Here is a 25,030-nt window from a genome sequence, read left to right on the forward strand (position 1 = left end):
GTTGTGTGTGTTCTTGGCAGATACACAGCTACTTTGAAATCAAACCTGGATGAAAAGAGTACAAAAATGCACTTCACATTTGTGCTTATAAAAGTGGTACACAGATACGTAGTCCCCCTGTGCAGTATTCCATAACCACGTAGATACAGGGAAGAGAGTAGATGCCTACTTTACCCAATTTTAATTTCTGTCCGATGGAGTTTGTGTAATGTGAGTCTTTGCATAACGGGACAAATGGCTTAATTGATGCCTAGCTGAGTTCTCCACCTCCTAGCAGAAAGAAAATAAGGATGACCTCTCTAGATTCCTACACATGGATGATAATTTTCCCCTATTTGCAAGAACCCAGCATAAGCATTGTGGATGTGCCCCCTTCTTAAAATTAGCTTGTAAGAAGCTAATTCTCTTCAGTATTTTGCACTTCAATATTGATTTTTTTCCACAATTTTAATAATATTTTGTTTATATCTTGTCCTTTTTGTAAAAGTTTTTAAAGTGTTCTTATAAATGCTTAAGACTCACAGAACCTCTTGATGCAGAGAGATACTAGTGCTGGCAGTTTCCTTATCAAATGATGATAAACAGACACACAAAGATATTGCAACTGACATTTTAAAACGTTCTTAATACTAGAACCTTTGGGGATCAACTTAAAGAGACCATCTGCAGCTGTCACTGACTTCAAAGTGAGCTATGAAAATCAGGATCTGATGCTGAAATCCCTGTTGTGACCTTCATTGTGAGATCATTATTTCTATCTAAAGGGGATTTTTGCTACTGCAGGATGCCCAAGGCTTAGCGAGACCACTGACACAAGGGTTGGCCCAATGTCTGAAACCTGCTTATGATTAGCTTGTTTTCAGCACATTTTCAGGTGCCGTATGTTTTGGATACCAAACATAGCGTTAAAAACACCATTCCTCTTGTTGCAAGACAGTAGTTAAAAACCCATACATATTTAATTATGAAACAGGCTGGAATGGTTTTAATGTAGAACATTCAGAGAACAAGAAGCCTAGAAACACAGCTCCAAACTTCATAGCTTTTGCTCATATTCCTGCCACAGTTCCCAGTAAGATTTCTCTTTAATCTACATTTGCCGTAGTTCCTTCTTTTCTTCCTTTCCAATAATTTAAGAGACAAGATGACAGAACAGATTAGAAAAATACCTATAAATAATACCGTACGTAAAGAGGCATTTACCCACTGAGTCTTAAAACTCATTCCCTGATTTGGTTCTATTTTTATAAGCCTCATCTTACTTGACATTGACAATGATTCATATAAATCTTAAGTATTCATTTTTAGTCCATTGCACAAAAGTGAAGCTAAACTGTTGTGTTCTTTGGAGTTTTTACCCCTGCACGGTAAAAAGGACCTGCAGTCCTTTCCTAGGATGGAAAGAGGAATAGCAGGATTCATTTCCTAAGTTCTCTACATTTTGGTCCTGTGGTCCTACATTAGGTAGCACAGATCTATCATTTGTAAAATGTTCAATGATATTCATATTTCAAAGGGGATTTTTGTTTGGGACAGGTTTGTTTTGTGGTTTGTTGTGTCTTTTTTCCTTCTGCAGGATGTAAAAAAGGACGTGTTACGCTGAATTAAAATCTAAATCTGAAGGCTGTGGAATATAACATGATTTCTTCTTTATACTTCTTTGTTGTGTCATGGTTATGGAGCAAAATTCTATTATTTTGCTGTATCTTGGGTATTAAATAAATATGTTTTTTAACTGTTTTGTTTATTGTTGAAATATTTTATTCCTTAAATTGCACAGCAAAGCTATTGAAACAATGAAATATTTTTTTCAATCTTTGTCACTTCTGAATTGTAATAAAATAGTGGTTTTCTTACAGCAGGAGTAGATGTGATAACAGATGGTAAAACTGCAAAACTGCCTCTGCTTCATTAGAGCCCCTGGCAAGACTCCTATATAAGGTAAATTACAGTAGAGAGGGATATTTAACAATATATCCTTCAGAGTTTCTAGTCTGATTTTGAACTAGTATTACATGTATCAGAAAGGCAGTGAATATGTTAGAATGTTTATTGATCGCTTCTGTGTTGGTTGTTGATACCAGAGCTAAAGCACACATGCTGTAAAAGGCCCTCACCTTGCAAAAACTTCTTATAGTGCTTTTCCAGGTTAAATTTGTCCTGGCAATTGTTTAATTGAGACCACTTTCCTTTAATGGTGATAATGCACTTTTATTAAAAAGTAATAAAATGTAAGTGATTGATTTCCATTTCAATTAAAGAATGTTTATGTTAAAATTTTGATGAAAAAGCAGCCTTCAAGAATGCTTGTATTTATAGGGCATGAGTGAAAGGCAACAGATTGATAGCCCTGGGAAACAGGTCTTTTCAAAACAACTTATGTGATGTGCCCTTACTCTGACTTGGGAGCTTGCTTTTCAGTGTGGCAGAACCGCTCATACTCTGGGGTGTAAAAGTTCTCTCTGCTTCTACATATCATCTCATACTTTCTTCTATGTTTTGTCCATTACTTCTTCATAGGGACTACTCAGAGATCACTGAATCTGCACATGGCTTAGCCCAGAGTCAACCACACGATGACGACGTATGGTTATTTCCTAATAGGAAGTGGCTTCAAAGTAGTGAGTGAAAATAAAAAACTGGCCCTGCCACACGGTAAAGTAATGCTGCTTCTGACCATATCACTACATGTATCTGTTTTCTGCTATTAGTCTTCCTGAATTCAGTAGCCCAGAACTACCACACAGGAACAGCTTCTTGGTTCCACATTACTGGGAAAGGCTGTTTTGAAACGTACCCAGTATATTGGTTTGTGAATTGGATCAAACCAGTATATTGGTTTGTGAATTGGTTTGTGAACTGGATCAACTTCACTAACTGCCTGGATTATGCAGCTCTCTGAAGCTGAGAAGTCTCTTGAGCAGAGACAGATGAAAACGTGAAATCGTGCAGTTGGAGGAAGATATTAAACCCGAAATTTCACATTCCAAGAAAAAAAAAAAGTAGCATGTTTTTGAAAACAGCTTCTATGCAGTGTGTATGCAGCAAGACTGTGCCTGTTAGCAAAGAAAAATTATGGGCATTAACAAGGCTTTGATATAAGGCACTTGCCAACAATACTAAAACAGTTCTGAGCACAGGCAGAAACAATACTGTAGGCACTGGAAAACTATAATATGCTTTAAAAAAGTTATATCTCCAGGGTTAGTGTTTTGGGAATTGTAAGTTTGAAAAACTGAAACTTCTTATTTGGCTATGTCCTTTCATGAGTCTGGCCTCAGAACTGAAGATGTAGGAACTGACTGCTAGATGATGTGATGAGGAGATAGTGGGTGCCCAGCCTTGCTGTCTTTGCACTGGCTGGCACAGCTCATATGCACACTGCACCTCTTGAAGGATCATAGCTTTGGGTGATACACTCCAGTGCAGGTTGGTTTGGGAAACACTACATTTGAGTATAGTGGAAGTTCTTCACAGAGCTACTTACTGTTAACTTGCTGGTTTTATGGCAATAGAACTTAGGAATCATGAGCAGAGATTCCTAAAACACTGTTATGCCAGTTACTGCAATAAACATTTACTAAGGGAGAGATGAAAAAATGCAAAGCAAGTAACCTCAGAAAAGTGTTTTCCTATTTTGAAAATGACATATTAAGATTAAATGTCTTATATGATTCCCCACACAGTAAAATTCATAGAAAATGGGAAGGACTGAAGCAGACCCAAATAATGTGGCTTAATGAGCTAATATAACGTGGCGTTCATGTGCTTGTGCCATTATATTCATTTGTTCATGCCCTGCCTTTGTACAACTGGCATTCTGTAGATGCTAACTTAAAACCCCTGGGAGGATTTTTCAGAGCTAACATATGCAAGCAAGTAGGGTGCAGTTAGTGACTTTAGTCAGATCTGCTGACAAATGCTCACTTGATAAACTGTATTAATTCAGTTGCTTGCAATCATCTGTCCAAATCTCAGGTTTTGGGGGTTTTTCAGGGTTTGGAGTTTTTTTGCTTTCTAGTAAATTCACACTGTGTAAGTCTGTGAAATATGTTTGTGGACAAGCGTGGACTGTTCCAAATTAATATTAAATATCTCTGAATAAGAACAAAGGCTTATCCTGCTGTCCTAGCCAAGATACCCTTTCAGGACAGAAAATGGTCAGGTTTAGAAGTTGTCGTAGCTGATGTGAAGATTTGTGGTTTGCAGTTGAAGATGCTATAGCATTGCTATTGAATTTCAAACTTCGCCTTTAGTCCATATCAGTGACATTCATAAGATAAACTGAGCTTCTTTTCTTGGCAGAGTAGGTTCTCCAAAAGATGTTTTCTTTAGAACAGTAAATGCACTTTTGCACTATTGATTTCCTGCTGTTGAGACATAACTAACATTTCAAGCAATCTATACAGTTTTGAAATTTACATTAGGTCTTTTAATAAATCACTAGTACCTTTGGGACTTCTTGGTAGGACAAACACTGAATTCCTATCAGCCGAACACTAAATTGCGATATTGCTTAAGCAAAATTCAGATCTATGCTGATGTGCTAGCACCCCATAAAAACAAAACCAAACATCACCCCAGTACCGAGCAATTGACTCAGTCTGGGATTGGTTGAGGTATCATAGCACAGTTTGGTTGTTCTTGGTTTGTCCTTACAAGTGCTTTACTTGAAAAAGCCTGAGTTGAAATCAGTTCTGCATTTTGTGGAACACATTCTGGGAAGTGCTAAGATGTACCGTCACTAGATTCCTTGCAAAACTCCACACTAGAAGCAATGGGGAGACTCACATTAAAAAAACCCAACCAAACCCAAAAAACCCCAGGAACAGCACAATGTGGCTGATACCATGTTGTCTTGTTTTTAGAGCAGAGATCAGAAGACAAGCCCTTTTGCATTGAGTGTTCTGGCAATTACACGATTGTCCTTGTCCTGGAAAAATTTGCCTGAAATAGGTCTGCACTGGTCTCTCACTGGATCCCACTGAAATCGGTGATACCTGTGGCAGTGGCCCTACGGGGTCGTGGGATGGGATTTTACTGATGTTCTCTTAACTCCTTACTCATGTCCTTTTCTGGTATAAGACATGACCTCCCTTCCACTGGAGGTTATAGGTGCTCAGAATGTTTAGGGATTTCCCCCTATTATTTTTTTTAAATTCTGTTATCAAATTGGAGCATTCTGATGGAAGGTTTTCATTTCATTAATAGCTGGATAAACCACAAAACTGGCCTCCCTCACCTATACCTGTCAATTAATCTGGTGTACTGAAGACTGCAAGAATCCAAACTGAAAACTAGAACAAGGTTATTGGAGTAAATTTTCAAAGTGAAATCTGCAGCTGAATTTCTGATGCATGTCAAATAATAAGCAACCTGAACTGACCAGATCTTTCCATATTTGTATAGGGAAATACAGGTAATGTTTTAAAAGTGAAGTTGGGCTTTTTTGAGGGAAAACCTGGGCAGGAATAGCGATTCTGCTGCATTTGAAACAAGGAGCTATTATCCTGTTGGTGTATTTCTGCGTACATTTTTGATTTTTTTTGCTAATGCTGATTACATGCTCCAGGAAATTAAGGGAAGAAGATGCATTCAGTGTGGTTGTGCAGACCCAAATAAATGCTCATTTTAACTTGCAGTTGGCTATCGAAAATATAAGACTTGGTAAGAATAGGTTTTGCGTTTGTCATTTAAAACCAAACAATCCATCTTACTGTTTCTTTAAAGGGGCATTCTTTTGCAGGTTTTCAAGTGAAAAGCCAGTAGGATATTTTAAACCATCTAATGTGATCGAACATTTTCTCAAAGTAAATCTAGCAGTTCTAAGATTTACTGCTGCTCCTGAACTATCAACATAATTATGTAAGCGTGTGCCAGCAGCGTATGCCTGTGTTGGTAGCTCATGTGCAGCAGCACACACATTGCTGGCTGTCCGCAGCACACTGAAATCTGAGATTTATTGCATTTACAAAGGGCCATTACAATGCAATTTTAGCTCCCTGTCATTAAAGGGTCTTACATCATAAGCAATCACTGCAAAAAGCCTTGGACTGAGATTTATTCATAATTTTTATAGCATGATTTATTAGACCCCCCATTATATCTTATAAATCATATCTGAAAGAAATTGAAAGTCAGTTAGGGCCTGGCCCTTTCACCTGTATGCATGTTGGGTAATACCTTGTTCTCAGCCCAAAGGAAATGGGGATATTCCTGGAGTAAGATATCACTACAAGAGTAGGAGTAAAGATAGCAAAATCTGGGTCCTTACTGAGCACAGGAGATGTAAAAATTATTCTAGAAATGACAGCATGTGGTTTATATTCCGGGGGAGGGGGTGGTTCTCCATAGATTTCTCTGATTTCATCTGATCCTAACACTTCTGTGTACCATTTGGAGTGAATCACATATTTATGTAATGCAATATTCAGTAGAGGAAAGCCTAGTCAGCCTTCTAATACTGTTCTTTCCTCAGATCAAATTCAGCATATAGTAACTGAGAAGCTAAGTGTAATACAATTGCAAAGATCTCAAAATGGCTGTTCTATTAGTCTTAACCCCAAGAATACACAGAAATTTCATAAAATCAAGCTCATACAAAATGGAAACTCAGTTTTGCCATCTGTTTTCGCCTGAGAAAGAATTACACACTTGATTATCAATTAGGGCCCCATTTTTCAATCTGAATATCCCTGCTAGCCCTTTTTATTATGAAATGCAGTGCTTGGATATGATTTGGTTGAACACTAATTTAAGTCATGTGGTTTGAATGGGGATGTATTCTACAGTCCTTCGCAGTAAAAAAACGCCAGTAAGATCAGGAAGAGCTTTGTCAGTATTAGAGCTCTATTTTCTGATGCAGTGTGCTAGAGATGCTCATGTCTTTAAATGATTATGAAAATATATGTTTGAATGTGCCTGTTTCTAGTAAATTGCACTTCAGTGCTTTGGGATGGAAATATGCAATATCCCTGTTAAAAACAGCAGCACACTGCAATTAATTTGTTAACCTGAACCATACTGCAGGAAACTTTATTTCTGTCCTTGAAGTCGGCGGTAATTTTGGCATAGAATTTCAATAACACTAAGGCTGGGCCCTCTGTTGCTGATTTGCTAACATCTCTCCTTATGTTAAAAGAAAGGCAGTATGTACAGACTTTAGTAAAGTACTACTATAAATATATACAGATCAGTCACGTATTTTTGCAAATGAGAAAGCTGAGTGAGTACCATTGAATACTAGATGGCACAGCAGAAGGGAAAACAAGATGGAAAAACAGTTTTTCTAGGTATAGTCTGACATATCACCTTTTTGTGAGACGTTCCAAAATAGAAATATTATGATTGATCCACATATCTTTTGTCCTTTGTCTCATGATAAACCAACAGAGAATACCAGTATTTTGTTGCCTTTTTCTCCTAACCAAAATAGCCAATGTCAGGAGAAGGGCAAAGATAATAATTGGAGGCACATAGGGATGGATTAGAGAGAAGGGACCGAGTATCAACTGAAACCAGTCACTAAATTCATATTGATTTCAGTGGCACCACGGTAACATTTTTAGAAGTATTTTAGTATGGTTTAATTTTTAAGTCCTTCCTCATATGGAAATCCCACTCAGCCTTGTAGGAGGTGGCAGTGATAGGAAGGTATATATATGTGTATGCATATGATGGTATGATCCATAGAATTGCAGCCTGAGCTAAAACAAGTAAATTTTGTAACCTAGAAGCATTAAAATTAAGTAAGATTAAAAAAAAAAAAAAGTAAAATGGCAACAGATGCTGTTCTTTTTTTGAGGTTTTAGAATAATAGAAATAAAAATGGAAATAGGCAATGAATTAAAAAAAAGACTTCCTTGAATTGAAACTGCTAAGTCTGTACTAGCCAGCCATATATTTGTCAGCTGGATAACATCATCCCTCTCATCTCCCTGTGAGGTTGTGACTTCAAAGAGATTGTAAGATGTTCTGGGCAGACATATCTTCCTGTGTGTTTCTGAACAACTCTAACCAATGAAGTCATGATTCTGTATGGCTGTTATGACCCTTTTCCTTTTTTTTTTCTTTTCCTTTTGTGATAGTTTAAAAATTTATTACTTCTCAAGTCAGAGGGATAATTCTCAGGAGTTATTTGTGTGTGCGCCTGCTTCCACCTTGGCTAGTTCGATAGGGGCTGAATGTGGGACTTGGTGTGACCGCTGAACATTTTCTAGCTGGCACTGCAAAGCCTTCTTCAGACAGGATGGAGAGAAGACTATACCATGCTTACTAATGGGTTATATAAGGATTTGCAGTAACATGTCCCTTGGTGGGAAAAAACAAGAATAAAATGGGATTTTAGGAACTATATTAATAACGAATGATAGAACGGTAGTTAATAGATGTCTAGCTGTAATTCCATTATACTACAAATGCAGGGGAAACTTCATTTAATGTGGATTCTCATTTGTCCAGAGCTGTAATGCAGCGTGCAGTTAAAATTAGGCTGTCTTGTTAATTGTGAAAGTGTATGGTGAGAATTACTGCAGCCAGCTTCAGTGCAGGATTAGATACGCCTCTGCAGGGGAGACCTTGCAGAAAGGCCCAAGGTGGGAGGGCTCCAGCAGGGCCCCTTTGACGCAATCTCTTCCTGGTGAGAGGGGTGCCTGTGGGTAAGGGAAAGCTGTGGGGCAGCTCTCCTCCTTTCTCTCCTATCTTCTCGTGCTCAGTGGGGCCCCCTGGAGCACTGGCCATGGAGCACTCCTGTGCGCTGTGTCCCACCTCAGATGGCTGCAGAATAAGCTCCCCTTGCAAAGGGTCATAAGTATCTATTCCCACTCCCTGATACTTTCCCCAGTTTCAGAGCTTAGCTGCACTAGGCCAGGGTAAAGGAAAACACCCCAACCTCTAAGCCTCCAGGCAATATGGTTATTCAGGAACTAGGATCCTGTAAGCCGCCTTATGCCTACAGTATGTAGTTTATAAGGAGAAAAATCAGTTTAAATGAACATAGCAAGTTTTAAATGCTCTTGAACATACAAAAGAAAGCTGGAAGAAATCCCTGGGGAATAACTTCTTATCTCTTCCCCACTATTCTTTTTCCTGTCTGCTTCTCAGTGTCAGAAACTTGTCCTTCAAAAATCACCCTACTGAGGAAAGCAGATTGTTCTGTGGGACATGAAGGGAGACTATGAGGGAAGGGTAAGTGAGAGATTTGCCTTTCCTCTTCCAGATTAGAGCTGTATAGCATATGCTAGGATGTCAAGTCAAGCTGTTGAGGACTTTCTATAGGACCCCTACCAGCTTTTATTTAAAAACAGTAAAAATGTTTATTTGGAATGACTGCAAAAGCTCTCCCGAGGCTTCTTTAATGAAGCTTAAATGTCCAATTTGAATGTGAACACTAGTGCAGAATCTCAGCTGAAAGCTCTTGTTTCCCAAACACTGACTAACCTAACTGTGAATTAACACAAATACAACCTTATCCTGCTGGGGAGGAGGAGGAAGGGGTCAAAGATGTTAGATACCTGCAGGACAAACTCCAGGAAGTCAGTGGGAGCTTTCCTAGTGTAAAACCAGCATGACAGACTTGAATATAAACGAGAGAGGATGCTAAGAAATACTTTTCACACATTTGTGAACTGAGGGAACTATGAAGTCTAATGAGTGCAGAAAGCAGCTTTATTACAACGTAACTCTCAGATACGCTGTTTTAGTATATCTGTGTAGCTTTCTGTGTGACTCTTTTCACCCTTGCATCTACTCACAAAAAATAAATTTACAAAGTTCCCTGACAATGCAAAAATGACAGCTCTAAAAAGCTTTACAGAAACATCTCGCCAGTTTAGGTACACAATATCCATTGACATGCAGTGATACTTAGCTGCCCGATCAGCTGCTTTTGAACATCCACCTGGATGCCTGTCTATTTACACATGCACCCAGTATCTCTGCAAATTTGCATCACCTTATCTGTTACTCCTTTCAGACCTCCAGGTACCAGACTTTGCCTCCATTTATCCAAATGTGGATCCTTTAAGTTACAGAGAAGTGTGACACCCGTTTATCTTACTAAGGTAAATGTCTAAGGCAATCTTGTGATTTGAAATAAGCTACGTTTTCTATTAGACTTAGAAGACAATGCAATTTTTTTAAGTGTCTTATCTTTTTAGAAAAGAACTACCTTATTTAAGAAATTAGTGTTTAGAAAAATAGAATTTAATTAAAATCAGCCACTACTGTTTTAACAAGAAACTGTTGACTATGTTTCACCTGAAGACAAACAACTAGTGACTGGGAGCTTATGCTTTATCAAAGTAAGTCTAAAAATAGACAAGATATGCAGAATTAGCTGATTTTGCCTGAAATACACAAATGCTGTTCTAGTCTTCCCTGCCCATCTACAATGAGATCGGATATAATTTAGCATGGGTTAGGTGTTAGTGAAGCAAAACAGTCAAAGGTACCTGTATTTGTAAGTAGTGTCCATCAGAACACTCCAAGAATTACTAGATTTGATTAAATGTTGAGCTTTCCACAGACGGTTCCTAAGCATTCACTGAAACAGTGTATAAGACATAGTCCAGAGAAATCTTGCTTTATTCAGGTATGCAGGTTTTCATCTCATCTTAATATTCATATACTGTATTCCTTTTACTTTCCCAAGAGTAACAGTATGATGGTTATGTAAACTGATGCTTGTATTAAGATGTTACCTTGACATGCAGTTTGGTGCTGTATGTAGACACCAAACATGTATACAGTAACCACCATTAGGTCAAGTCTCATACAATCAGGATGATAAATTTTTGTGATTTTTTTGACAAAACGACAATGTGAATTTAAATTTTTGCATGACTGAAATACAGTTTGTAACTGAAAGTAGTGTAGACAATTAAAAGTGAGATAACAGGGATTCTACTTATGATTGCTTTAATTTACCATGCGCTTATTAATGATGATATCAATTATTTTACTGTGAATTAGCTACTTTGAGTTTGAGGTCTTTTTGCCATGTCTCTGTTAGGTTACAGGAGCATAAATCAACCTCCCATCTCTTTTTACATCCATAACCATAACATATGGCTTTTATTAGAAAATGTTAAGCATCTTATAATGTCTTCTTAATGGACAGTATATGCATGTGTTGATGATGAAAGCCATTTTCCTTCATGAAAAATATTAATGCATATAGGCCTACATCTCCATAGATACAAGTTAAAGAATCATATTTAAGCCATGAAATACTCAGTATACACTTCAACTTTGATCAGAATTCATATTTCTCCAGTTTAATGATACTTTAAGGAAAGAACAAGTTAAAGGTAAATCAAGGGTTGAATTCTACCAGGTACACGCATGTAATTGTGAATAAATGGTGTAACATCCACTGCGAGAAAAAAACCACAAACCAAATCAGTTTATAAAATGCCTGCTCCTAAATGAAAATACCCATAAAGAATTAGAAAATGGGTTTTACATCCTCCTAGAATTCCAGCTTGTACATCACAAAGACTCTTAATATTGGTTATAGATTTTATCCTCCAACCTAAAATTCCACAGTGCTTTCAAGCAGAAGGGCTTTTTAACCTCTGTATTCTTTTCATTGGCACATTATCACTTTGCCTTTTGGACCATTTCAGAAAACCCTGGACAAACACACTGCTTTGACTTGAAATGTGTTTTACCAACAGATTCCTGGACACCAGAGATCTGCTATTCAAACCAATGCCTGCTAACATTGGGCTTGATTAAAGGAAGCTAACTAAGCCTTTTGAAGGATACCCTCCAGCCTTCCCTCAGTTTCCATGTTCCCTTGGCAGAAATCAGGGATTTGAAAGCTGCAATTCAACAGCATCATCCTTTCATCTCATGGTAAATATTTTATTATTCTTTTATCCCCTATGCTGTTTAAAGGAATTCATTTAAAATATTAACTTCTTTGTTCAGGGAGGAAGTCTCCAAAGGGTATGCAAACAAGAATCTGTAGAAATGCACCAAGATATAACTCCAGGCTCTGCTCCAGCTTTCCCCATTCATTCAGTGTGCAGACCTAGCGGCTCCCAGCTGAAGATCTCTGCTCAGACCTCAAATCTCCAGCAGTGCTATTCCACCACCCATTCATACACAACCAGCTCCCCTGTCCTTGCTCTCTGCATTTCCACTTCTCTTTCCTCGTCCGTCCAATTTGCTCCCTAATCTGATCTCACTTCTTTGATCCTCCTCAGGAACACTGATCATCCTCCCACACCGAAGCATCACTCATCCCTACTGAGGTCTGGCAGCGGTTATGCTGTAGCAAAGGTATGTTTAAAAGAGGAGTAAAATCTACACAAACCAATTTCTTTGCAAAGGCACTACCCTATCTGTTTTCTTGCTTATCAATATGGTTATCTTGGGGGTGAATCCTGCTGCTGTTCCTGAAGTAAAGGTTTTCTTTACTTTAGACTTCAGAAGCAGAATCGGGCCCTAATTAATGTAATTAGCCTCATATGTAATAGCATGACAGGTACATACTTAGAGGAGTCAGGTGACTGTTAAAGACCATCTTTATCCACAGCTATGCTGTGAACTGCACCAGTGTGCATTCACTTTCCAAAACAACTGCAGGCTCAGGAGGGGGAGGAGTTGTCCTTCAGTAGCCAGGCAAGAAACCCGTCAAACACAGTGTCCCTTCTACATGAATGAACCACCTCCTCTGATTAATACTTTGCATTTCCCACAAGGGAAAAGACAGAGTGAGGAGGAAAGTGAGCAACCGAATTACCCATTCTCAGAGAAGCATGATCATAAATATTTAACTTGGTATGTATGAGAAAAGAGAAAGGAACAGGCTCCCTTTCCAGTCCAGGCTGAGAAACTCTCCGAATCTCCTGGTTGCCCAGGGACTGCCTGCTCCCATGATCCTTTCTCCATCTTGTAAAGGGGAGACAGCTGTTAGCTCATATGAGGGCTGGACAAGGTGTCTGTCTTTACTAGGGGACGACTGGCTGTAAAAATCTGTGCAGGGAGGGAAACTACCTGGTGTAATGGAGATTTCCCTGGCCCATGAATGGGACCCTGCCCCGGGCTTTTTGGATTTTTAGGAGCCTGTTAGAAAATAAGGCTCTCCTAAAGCCCGCATATGCGTACAAGCTCACTCCTTGGTGTTCACTCATGCCCCATGCATGGGGCCTGCTTGAGAGCATGGGTTATGTTCCCATAGCCTATACCTGATTTTTATATGACATGGATGGCTGCTCAGCTGTGACAGCAGAGATAACCCTGATGATGCTGGGAGGAAGTGGGGCTGAAGGGAGGTTCGAGTGTTTTGATGAGCGTGCTGATTGCATAGCTTACCCTTGCATATCTGGAGGAGTAGGGATCCTCAAAGAGCGCCCAAATGCGGGGCTGCCACCGTCTCCAGAAGCCCCCAGACCTGCCATCTGGGGAGTCACTAAGTGCTAGGCGTTTTGTCATCTCCAGCTCCTCTTCACCATCACCAGAGTCTCCGGTGCCATCTATGTCTCCGTCCTCAGCACTGCTATCCAGGGGTGCCCCACCAAAGCTGTCCAGAGCCTCTTCGGCGTCACGGTGCTGCCGGTAGGTCATCCAACAGCAGGGCTCCACATCGGTCTCATCAATGCCCCAGAAGGCCAGCTCCTCCTCATACAGGGGCCCGCACACGTCCGCGGGGCAGTGCAGCTTGCCAGTGCGGTAGTAATTCAGGATGTGCGCAAAGACGCCTGGGTGCCGGTCAAAGAAAAACTCATCCGTGCGGGGGTCATAGTCGAAGTGGCTGTGGGCATCGGGTTCAGCGATCCAGGCCAGCCGCGTGCCGGGCAGGGTGCGTAGGGTGCTGCGGTAGGTCTGGTGCCTAGTCCCTCCCACGTTGATCACAATGCGGTCGCTCTCGTCGCCCTGGCCCATCTCGTCTCTTATTAGGCATGTCGCAGAATCATCCAAGCAAGCACGGCAGGCAGAGAGCCCGTAAGGGGACGGCTGCTCGGCGGCAGTCGGTGCCTAAGCCGAGCCCCGATCCAGGCCCGTGAGAATGAGGGGCGCCGGCCCCGCTCGGCTCTCCTGTGGCCGCTCCGAGGGGCAGCCGCTGACGGCGGCTCCCGGCGCTGCACCGCCGTCGTCTGAAGTCAGGCGCTCGGGGGCCGCGGTAGCTGCAGCAGCCGCGGCGGAGGGGCAGGGGCAGGGGGGGCCATGCTCCGGGAGCGCGGGCGCTGCGGTGCCGGGGCGCGGGGACGTGCCGGAGGGGGAGGGCCCTTCCCTGGTTGGACGTGGCCAACAGCACAGGGGGAAAAAAACCGGAAAAATGAAAAGGGAGGAAAATCGCGGCGCCGGCGCTGCCCGCAGATGCTCGGGGCGCGGGTGCCGCTGCAGCCGCCTTGGGGGTACGGCGGGGCTGTGCCCGCGCCCTCCCGGGCGGTGCGGGGCGGAAAAGGGCGGGAGCTCCCGCCGGTGCTGAACGGACAGCGCCGCGCACCGCCCTCCCGCCGAGCCGCCTCCGCCCCTGCGGCCGGGTGGAGCGCGCTGCCGGCGGGGACCCGCCGAGCACCCCCGCTGCTCCTCCCGCTGCCGCCGCCGCTGCCGCCGGGCGGCTCGGTGCAGCTCGCCCGCTCTCCGGGCAGCGCCGCGCAGGCGCGCTGCTCCCTCCCCGCCGCCGCTCCACAGGTCCTAGCGCCGGCCGCGCCGCCTCCCCGACCCCAGCGGCCCCTCGGCCGCCACCTCGGGTACTTCTGTACCGGTGCCGGGATAGGGCTCCCTGCTCTGGTACCCCCGGCTGGAGCAAGGGCGCCCTCCGCTCACGTCCTGAGTAACCGGCCTCTTCCTCTCAGCGGCGCGATGGTCGCACTGAGTTAGGATCCCCGTCGGGAAGCGCTGGGTTTGCCCGTGGTGCCCTGCACTGGGCTCGGAGTAACCCTGTCTAGCTCTGTTGAAGTCAGTCATGGCTGTTGTCGTCCTTCCTGAACTGGATGCACCGAAGGGCAAAATTCACCATCTCCCCAGACATAAATTCCTCCCACCATGAGCAGGGATGGGGTTTGAATGTCCTACTGCATCGTGCTTTTACGTGGTCCCACACACCTGCTCTTTTTACCCATATTTTCTTCCATTTTTTCCTACTGTTCACTTGTTTCTTCCCTAAAACCCGGCTTGGTAGGTAGGGGGCTGTGATTTGTGTTCATGTTGTTTATTTATTTTTTTTTTAATTTTCATTAGTTCAAAAAGAATGCCAAGAGCAGTTTGACATCTACAGAAAACCTGTTCCTGCCTTGCAAGTAGCTTGAAGAACATCAGGGAGATGGTGGTGTGGAAGGGAAGTAACAGAGGTATGTAGACATGTTCTGTGTTTTATTTGCTGACACCATCTGAGGAGGAGTGGGCTTATGAAAGAGCCTGGAAAGCTGAGCCATTGTAGATGAATCATGGGAGGCTGTGTAACCATAAGCGGATGAGGTGGAGAGATGATTGAAGGGTATGTGGTTGAGAAATACTGCTGGAGTGCAGAAGTGGTGGGGACAACATGGGTCTCAACAGAAGAGTAGTAGACTGGGGGAATGCAGTTAGGTTGGGCCTTGAAGTAGGACAGTAGGTGAAAAACAAGTGGAGGGCTGCTATGGAGTAAGTGACGTGGTCAGGTTTGTGAGAGGTGTTTGATCATCCACATCTTCCCCAGGTTGCAAAGGAGCATTTTATGTTTGGAGTGTAGAGAAGAGAACTTTGCAGTAGTTGTGGTAGGGTATACCAAAGAGGCCTAAACAGCAGATTTGCCTATGAAAATGATAACAGATTGGTCTTGAAGCTGGAGGGGTAGAATGAAGGCCGAGGATCTGTGTGTGACTCATGGGGGGGGGGAAGGGGGGGAATAGTGGAAATGGGGTGTGTTACTGCTGCCAGTAGTGAAGGGGAAAAGGGAAAGTGAAGCTAAACCAGCACAACCTTGTACCTCAGCAAGCATAAATTGATGACAAAGTCTCCAGGAAGAGATGCCAGGCAGAGGCAGAAAGGTTGATGACAGAGGGGGAAATATGAGAATCACAAGCACAGAAATGCTATCTAAAATCCTTGAGAATTGCCAGACAGAGGGCAGAAAGGGAAGTGAGGGCAGGTCTGTGAACTCAAGCCTGGTATTAAGAAAGGAAAAGAGAATGATGACTCATTGACAGAAATAACACAAGTGACAATTATTTTGTAATCATAGTAAGTACTACTTCTGATAGTAACAAATAGAAGGATCAATAGGAAAGCACTCGGGTTGGTTCTGAGAGTTACAAAGGCTGAGGAAGGCAGGTAACCCAGGAAAGAAGTTTAAGGACTTGTCAATCCTAGGGCAATGTGTCTTTCATGTCACATCCACAGCTGTAGAGGCTCTTCCCAGGTCATCAGCTCCTGCCTTCTGTGTTGCCTTATCCCACATCATTGACTTATCCAGGCATAATACAGGACCTTAGAAGTCATCTGAAAGTGTATGTTAAGACCAGAAAGCTCGTTTAAAGATAGTTTTCACAGACTTGGGTGAGGAGGCCACACTTAAGTGACCTATGAGGTTTCTTTGAACATACTAAGACTGTAATTGATAAAGGAGCAGTTGGTAGGCATGGAAGAGTTGGATAGTTCAAAATACATGTGAGAGGGCCTCAGATCAGAGACTGATCATCAAGCAGAAACTGAGATGCAGAGCAAGACAGCTGCTGAAATGGGAAGCTCTCTTAGAAATACAAATTGAAATATGAATTTCATACATTATTTTGATGTGGGAAATGAGAGATAACTTCATGTTTGAAGCTTACCTTGAGGTTTGAGAGAGGAAGGTGTTAGAAAAATAATATTAAACGAGGATCGTGACACAACATAACTGCATAGGAAGATACAAAGACTCTGCTTTGCACTGTAGATTACAGCATGATTTGCATTTGTTTAATTAGTTAGTGCTAGTTGATACCACCAGATAGGCAGTTCCTGATTTATACATAACGAATATTTTAAGTCAGCCCAGCAGGTGCTGTGTATCAGCAAAGTTTTGCTTTAAGCATGCCATACAGTGACATAAAATTCTGGTTTAGTTAAAAAAAAAATATCCATAATTGTTAATATTTGGACTATGGTAGACAAAGCACACCAAATAATTTTCGAAGATCTAATTTATGGGTAAAAAGTTTCCACAGAAGTTTGTTTGATCCCAAGCTGTATAGTGATACTTCTACCCCCTTAGTCTACAACTATTTTTTTTCTGGTTTATAGTTGACATTTTTAAAGATTCTTTTTGGTTGAAGAATCTGCTTAAGCAGATTTGATATCTTAAGCTATAAGCTTCCATCTTCATGTGCTGGGGTGTCAAAGGATCTCCCCTCACTCTGCAAAGAATTCCAAGGCTATAATGGATACATACCCCCCTGTGTACGTGAGCTGAATGTACAAATTAGCTTCCCCCAGTCAGCCATAACTCATGTTCAGTCTTTTTGGTTTTGGCATAGCTGTGTGTCTCCTCTATGCTTTTAGACTTACCTTAGACACAAGTACAATAACTTGAAGAGGCAAGACCATGCTTTTGGTCACTCGTGCAATGCCACTGACTTCAGTGGAGTTAATGAATGAAATTAAAGAATGACTAGAAGTTCAGATCCCTTATCAATGAACTGAGCAGTCTTTTCTATACTCCCCTGATGAGTGTCTTCTCTACATTGGGAAGAGAAGTTAAGCAGGGAGGACTTGATGTGAAGGTGTATATGTAAGTCCAGGAGTTATCTACTTTTTTTCTGTGATATCTATTGTCATTTTAAGTTATGAAGGCTGAGGAAAGCAGGTGACCCAGGAAAGAGATTTAAGGACATGTAAATCCTAGGCCAGTGGATCTTTCTGGTCATATTCACAACTGCAGAAGCTCTAAGCTTACTAAGTTTTACTTGCTAAAAAGAATTAAACCAACTTCAGTAGTTCTTGGAGACCTCTGTGGGAGGCATGGAGTTGATAGGTTGTTCAAATAGTTCACAGTCTGAAAAAGGATTCTGGTACAGCAGCAGCAAGTAATGTTATCAGAAATTCTTACATGCATTGGAAAACATTAGCCTTGGAATTACATCTTGTCTTCTAAGCTGATTCTCACAACTGGCGAGAGATTTTGATGATCATCCACCTTGAACTGGGCTGACCAAAATCTGGAACAAGCTGTAGAGTTTACAAAGGCCTTTCTAAAGGCCTCCTTTGTGGGAGCTTTCAGAGAGGCCAGTTGCACAGCTGCTACCCAGGAGAGTATATATGGACTTTTAGCAGCCCTTTTAGAGTCATTGGGTCTACTTGTAACCTTAGCTGTTCTTCTAAGTCAACACTTTTAATGATGACAGTGAAAGAATAGCTTTAAGCCATAGATCTATTTTAGTTTCTAAGCTACTGTGTAGCAGAAAAACTTACTGATTTTATCAGTTGTGTTAGGTCATTCCACTCCCTCCTGTGTTCTGATGACACAGGAAGAGTAAGTCCTTCTTTCACCTCTGTATCTGGTTTCTTGGGATCACCTTTGTTGCCCTATGCTTCAGAGTAACAATACACAATGAAAGCTAGGTTGTCTTTCAGACAGAAGTCTAAATTATGTCTGCAAAGAAAAAAATAGCTTGTGGGTTCACATGCTATTCATTTGTTAATCCCACTGCTCTCTGCTTACTGCTTTAGCTAAGAACTGCAGTGATTTCTAATCTAGCTCCCAGGGAGCTTTCTTCTCAGTGTGGGACATGACTGAATGTATATTCCCTAATATTCCTAAATTTAATAACTGGTAACTTTGGAGTGATTTTATTTTTTTTTTTTCCTATGAAGACATTTTACCACTTATGGAAGATGCTGGATTAACAGATCAAAATCACACACTGTTGTATAGGCACAGAAAGCACACAGGGAAGCTTTGTTGTATGCTTTGAGGCTTCACTAGTATACCAAGATTATCTCATTACTGAGGTTTCTAGTGAGGATACCAACTAAGGTGACAGCTAATGAACCATTTACTCCTGAAATTTAAGCCTAGGTCTGAGTTCATCATCCAGTTTATATTCAAAGAAAAGGGTTATTATGTAGAACTTGTTGCTCAATCCTAACAAATGCAACAGCATAAAGAGGGAAAAGAGATGTTCGGAGAACCTGTGACTTTGCATGCAACTGGGGAGCACATTCAAAATGTTTTAAAGCTGGAGGAAGCTGAGAGAGAGAGACCTATTTGTAAGAGTTACAATCTCAAAACAAAAGGCAGGTAGGGCTGGAATACCACTTTTGTAACGCTTGAATGCTAGAATTCAGCCTGTGCTTTCTTGTATCAAATTCATGACAATTTAGCAGTATTTCAGTGCAGTTCTTTATCAGTTTTAGATTACATCATGCTGTGAATTGCTTTAATCTGTTAATATTGATTCATGTAAATCATTTGGTTTGAGGTCTTCAAATAGGAAGTTGAGGTGCATTTCAGTGTACAATGTACTCATTTTGTCCTTGAAAATCATTTAGAAAAAAAGCAAGCTGCAGTTGCATAGATTATATGACTTTTCTGAAAGGTTAGATTTACCCCTTAGAACTGTCAACAGTGGGACAAAAGCCTTCCATTGAAAGAATGAGAATGGAGGAGAAAATGGTTGGTGCTTAAAGCTGATTGAGGGAGTCACAGAAGTACTTCAGGTCTCAAGGGCTATGTAGCCCAAAGCCTGATTCAAAGAAGTCATGCTCTTTTTAAGAAGAGTAGCTAGAGCAGCAGAAGTGATACCTGAATTCTAGTTCCTGAACTTTAATCTACATCTAGCTAGGGTTTTTTTTCCTAATTACCTAAATTTTACTTGAATATCTCCTTCTTGAATATCTTCTTCAACTGTTGCAGGGCTTTGCTGTGAGCTGAGAAACATTTACTATGCTCTGCCTGCTGGGTTGCATTTTGTTCTCCATCCATTTGTACTGGGCTAACGTTTGTGAGTGAAGGGTCTTTTTGTTTTGCAAATCCTTTAGGATCCCTCAGAAAGACTGCTGGTGTAGAAATATCAGTGTTAATCAGATGCATATCAAGCTGTGATAAAGGGAAGTTGCACTGGAAAAAAATGGAAGTAATATTGTCATATGTTATTGATTATCATTGGTCTTTACTCCTGTAACTAAGAAGCTCCCACCTGAATATGTTCGGTTTTGCTGAAACTTTATGGGAGCTGGAGCTGAGTAAATGTGATGACCGGATTGGTGCACCTGAGCAAGGCAAGGTGTTGGCAGAATTGTTCTGCTGCTTGCTAAAGGACTATGGAGGTTTCTTGGGGAAACTGTCTTTCCTGTATGGAAAGAAAAGTTTGCTCCTTCCTGACATGAGGGACAGTAAGCACTATAAACAGCTGTTGAGCTGTCTGTCTTACACCCAGCAACTGCTTGAATCCAGCATGTAGCTGGTCTGGGTCCTGCTTCCCTTGGAGTACGTACACTGATCTGAAACAGTGTGAGTTTCTGGATGTATAGAAATAGTATTCTAGTCAAGGCTGTAGTAAAAGTGTCAGCATTTGTCTTTGATGAGGCATTCCCCAAAACACAAATAATTGTTCGTGAAGAAATTATGGAGCTAAATCACAGAAAAATCTACTTTAAGTAACTGGAATTAGGCATACAGCTTGGTTAATGTACCACTTTGTTACAATCTGTAGCTGTAGGAAGGGTATAGATTTGTCTCTTGTCACCTTTGTGCTGACCTAGGTGTGATCTAGCACAACAAGCAGCTGCTGACAAGGAAAATTCAATTTAGACTGTTGGAAGATTCATGACACATAACAAAAAAATATGCTTAGGGAAGATGCTAAATACATGTTACTATGAGCTAATTGCAGTCATTCTGAAGGCTCTAAATCTGCATTTGTAAGAGAGTAAAGGAGCACACACAGCTCTGACCTATTCAGCTCCTACCATGTACTCTAGAGTTTCAGAAATGACTAATGATTTGGCTTTATTTTATTAGATTATTTGTTTGGGGGAGTCCTAAAATGTCCTTGACTTTCTGAGAGTGACCTAGTCAGCTTTTTCTGAAAACATAACTCTACTAATGCTGTCACTATGTTTTTAAAATCTCAGCCAATTTGCAGGTGCCTGAACATAGCAACAGGCACAAACACATAGATACAGACATATACATTTCACATATACTATATACAGAACACAGAACAGGAGGTGCTAGTCTTTTCTTGAACAAGGCATGCAGTTCTCAGCACCTCAAGTATCTTTTTTTCATTTAACCACATGAAAAAATAATTAAAACATTTCCTACAAAAAATTAATTAGAACTTTTCTTTCTTTTCATTATTTTTTAACTGAAATGAGAACTTTATTCTTGTTGAATGATTCACTTTCCACAGCTGTTATTACTTCTCCAGCCTACTCTGAGTTTGCACGAGTGACTGAAATGTTCCCAGACAAGCAGATGGGAAAATAGCCTGTAAATCATTATTGTTATAAATGGCTTGTAAAACTTTGGATGTTAAAAGGTAAGAGTAATTCAAAAAAGTCTCAATAATGCTGATTCAAAGGTTTAAAGCATTGCTTAAATCCGTTGATTAACCCAGTTTCTCAATATTTGACATGAGTCAGTAACTCTGGGATGTCTTTGGTGTTCTCTAGCTTTGTAAATATTTATGCAGCCAGTCCCATGAAATATGACATTTAGTCCTGTTGAAGTAATCATTTGTATGCTCCATGTGAAGAGATATAAAGTATAACAGTTCCAGTGATGCTAGTTTAATAATTACTACTAAAGATTAAATCTGCTACCGTTCTTTTGTCAATAACCAGGATTTATGCAATGTAAGTGCGAATGAATGGAATCCAGAATCCACTTTCTGATGCAAATCTTGTGCCAGCTGCTGGGAACTCAGATTTCCTGATCCTGGCTTGTGCCTGGGCCTGTGGCTCAATAATAGCAGCAGCCTTTTGTTCCAGTTAAATGGGGTGTTGAGTGCTACATCGAGGCAGTGACAGAATGGCACCTCTATTAGCTTGTCCTCAGCCTTCCATTTCTGAGATACAATGAATGGTCTGTGTTCTCCAGGGAACTGGAAGATGCTCTACCCAAAGTTACCAGGACCTGGGAAAGCCTTCTGTACAAAAGTGTACCTGCCCTCCAGACTGTGGCTGGGAATGCTGTTAACATACAGGATTTGCAGCACATTTGTATTTAAACGGTTTAGCTTAAGAAGCACAGTGATATGCTTGTTCCTAAGGTACTGAGCTTTTAGTCATTGTTGACTGATTCAGCCTGATTCATCTGTGGATTCTGCCAGGTTTTGCAGTTGTACTTCTTGCCTCTAGGTATTCCAGAAGTAGAAGGGGTTGGGGAATAATGAGGAAGCAGAGAAAGACTGCAGTAGCACAAGATGTTCAGAGTTGGCCAAGAAGAAATTTTAAGTGTATCTTACTTCAGATACGTCCTCTTGCACAATTGGACTTTTCTGTTCTTCTAGGATGGATTCCTACCCTGTAAGAGAGCCCCCAATAGCATGTTTATTGTCTTTCCTGCGAAGAGATGAGAGGAAAGGGGTGCCCAGCTCTCAAACCCATAATAAAGTCCTTCTTTCTATGGAATTTTTCAGACCGCAGTAAAATCTGAAATATACTTCTACAGGTTCTTTTAAAATTACTCTCTAGCTCATAGGCATCCTGCCCGTTAAAAAGCAGAGAAAAAGATTGCATTCTCTGTTATATATTTAGAAGTATTTTAGCTTCTTATTTGCTTTATCAGGCCAAAGCCCTTAAGAACCTTCAGGATATGACAAGTGTCTATTCAGAAGTACTACAGTGGTGCTGTGCTTCTGTAGCCCAGTTTGATCACTGCATAATCCAGGCAGAGAGATGTACTCTCAAAAGGACAGTGTACCACAGAAAAGGTGATGTGGGAGGTCAATGAAAGTACTGTCAGTTTTCCTGAATATATACTTAGGAGGTGGTTTTCTTATATACCCAGAAATACATATAATCCTAGTCAGGAAGAAATCCAGATGATTACATTTGGATTGATAATGGATTCTTCCTCAGCTTTGTTTCAATGTTATGTTATATTGCCTGTCTTACTGACTATTTCTCCCCTCCCCAAGCTAAAACTGAGGAGGATCTGCAGAATGTTGCTTGTATTTAGGAATGTACTTCGATGTACTTTGGAAGGAGAAAAAAATGTTTTCATTTTCAGCCACACCTGTTTGAAGGCCTAAGAGATTTGAAGAGGATTTGGTCCAGTTAGAAATCAGGCTAGAGATCGTATATCAAAATATGAATCAGAATTTTCAGAGCTGAAAATATAAAACTAATCATCTTGGTTAAGAAGAAATAAAATCTTTTAACTCACTCTGGTCAATTAATGTTAGTCCTTCCATAGGAAGTTAACAAGTACATAGGAAACAATGGGACAGATTAATAGAGGAGCCTTATGTGTGTAGACACTTGCTCAATCACCCAAAGCTCCTAAAGGTTCAGCTGCAAGTCTGGAAATGTAAGCGCTGGTGTCTAAAATAGAAGACATGGAAATAGATGCTGGTTTTGATTTTCTTTCTACATTGTGTGGTTTACCACAAAAAGCAAAAAAACCCCAAACAAATAAAGCCCCCAGGTAATGGTCATGGTTCTGGAGGGCTTGAAGGGCATATGCCTTCACTCACCACAAAGCAAATACATAATAAAGGATATGTAGCTTCAGCTACAAAACATGCATGCAGGAATCACTACATACATAGCAGCTGTAAGGATTAAGTGAACAGATAATTCTTTTCCATATCTCTTTTTAATAATAATTATCTGTACTTAAAAGAAGGAATAATATTTCATCATCCACATCTGAGGAATAGCGCTTTTTTTTTTTTTTTTTTTTTTTGATACACAGCAGCACTCAGAATTCTTACTGCAGAAAAAAAGGCCACAGAGCAGACAAGGTGAAATGACAGATTCAGGTAAAACATGAGCAGCCAGATCCCAACAAGCAAGTTCAGTGCATTGACAATCTTCCTGCTCTTCCCTAGGGATTAAGCAGAACCATTCAAGAAGGAGCAGATGGAAACAGCTGCCAGCAGATGAGTACTGGAAAGGATTCAAGCCACAGTACTTGCTGGAACTTGAGAGTTTGCGATGGCCTGAGCTAACCCAGTGACAGGTATCTAAGGTTTGAAACCAGACAGCTACTCAGTTCTTAGCTATGAGGGCAAAAAACTGTTGTGGAACAAAAGCCATGTTCAGGGCATTCTCTGAACAAGCGACCAGAACTTGTTTCTCAGAGAAGTCCTATGGTGGGAGGAATCTTTAATCTGTGGTTGTTCATAGTAGTAAAGATAAAAGAAAACTCCTAGTGTATTTTTGTGAACGTGTCTGCCCCATAATTTGTTCACTCAAAGTAGTGGTTTCTCTTGACTTTGAGCTAAGATTTAACAGGTGGGGAAAAGATAAATCTAGGAAATCCAGTGATGCAATGCTGATACTTTTATGTCTTCTTGCATATTTTCTAGCATACCATGAAGAATATTAAATGGCAAAAGCTGAAGTGTCCTTGGCAAACAAACAAACAAACAAAATAGCACCCTGTGATTTTTTTACCTTTGCTTCCCCTCACCACATACACTTTTTACTCCCACAGAGATTGAAATATTAACCCAGCATGTTAATTTATTTCTTCCAGATCTGCTCTGGCCATTGGCTTTAACATCTCTCTTGGAAGTACTTCAAACCAAATGGCTGGCCCTATCTCTAGCTTTGTTAATTAGACACATTACTTTGTTGCTTTTCTCATATTGTTTAATGTAATTGGCATTTGTGGAGCTTTTGAAAGGCATGTTTGGGGCTACATTTTGCGCAGCGGGCTTTAAACTGCAGTCTGCTTCAAGTGTCTAGTTCTGTAGAGGACAGCCTTTGAGAGAGCAAAGCGTGTGTGCCCAGCACATACTGTGCTTCCCCTCCAGAAGGAATGACGTGACCAGTACAAGACATGTTCCTCCCTGCATACACTTGTATTTCTATGGTATTGTATCTGTTATATGAGCATTATGTGCCCTGTTTGAAGATCAGGACTCCCTCTACTAACTGT

The 25,030-nt window shown here is 41.0% G+C and overlaps 1 protein-coding gene and 2 long non-coding RNA genes across 8 annotated transcripts in view; 2 read left to right on the forward strand and 1 right to left on the reverse strand.

Moving 5' to 3' along the window:
* KCNC1 (potassium voltage-gated channel subfamily C member 1) overlaps positions 1-14,425 on the reverse strand; it is a 124,304-nt gene extending 109,879 nt beyond the window's left edge. For 2 of the 6 annotated variants that reach the window (XM_061380242.1, XM_061380244.1), the window contains exon 1: positions 13,324-14,422. In XM_061380242.1, the coding sequence (XP_061236226.1) occupies positions 13,324-13,893 (570 nt within the window). In that variant the 5' untranslated portion in view covers positions 13,894-14,422. Of the gene's footprint in view, positions 1-13,323 lie in introns of all 6 variants that reach the window. The other 4 variants (XM_061380245.1, XM_061380241.1, XM_061380247.1 and 1 more) reach the window with 4 other exon arrangements.
* Positions 14,426-14,546: 121 nt separating this feature from the next.
* Positions 14,547-24,128, forward strand: LOC133226541 (uncharacterized). The gene is made up of 3 exons (XR_009729541.1): positions 14,547-14,646; positions 15,196-15,305; positions 23,976-24,128. It is a non-coding gene; the product is annotated as an uncharacterized LOC133226541 (long non-coding RNA).
* Positions 18,923-23,960, forward strand: LOC133226540 (uncharacterized). Its single transcript, XR_009729540.1, has 3 exons — positions 18,923-20,307; positions 21,330-21,458; positions 22,279-23,960. It is a non-coding gene; the product is annotated as an uncharacterized LOC133226540 (long non-coding RNA).
* Positions 24,129-25,030: the final 902 nt, after the last annotated feature.

Source organism: Neopsephotus bourkii, unplaced genomic scaffold (genome assembly GCF_033783945.1).
Source record: "Neopsephotus bourkii isolate Nb327-2 ecotype Australia unplaced genomic scaffold, CSIRO-AGI_Nbou_v1 NB_1792, whole genome shotgun sequence".
Taxonomy (NCBI): Eukaryota; Metazoa; Chordata; class Aves; order Psittaciformes; family Psittacidae; genus Neopsephotus; species Neopsephotus bourkii.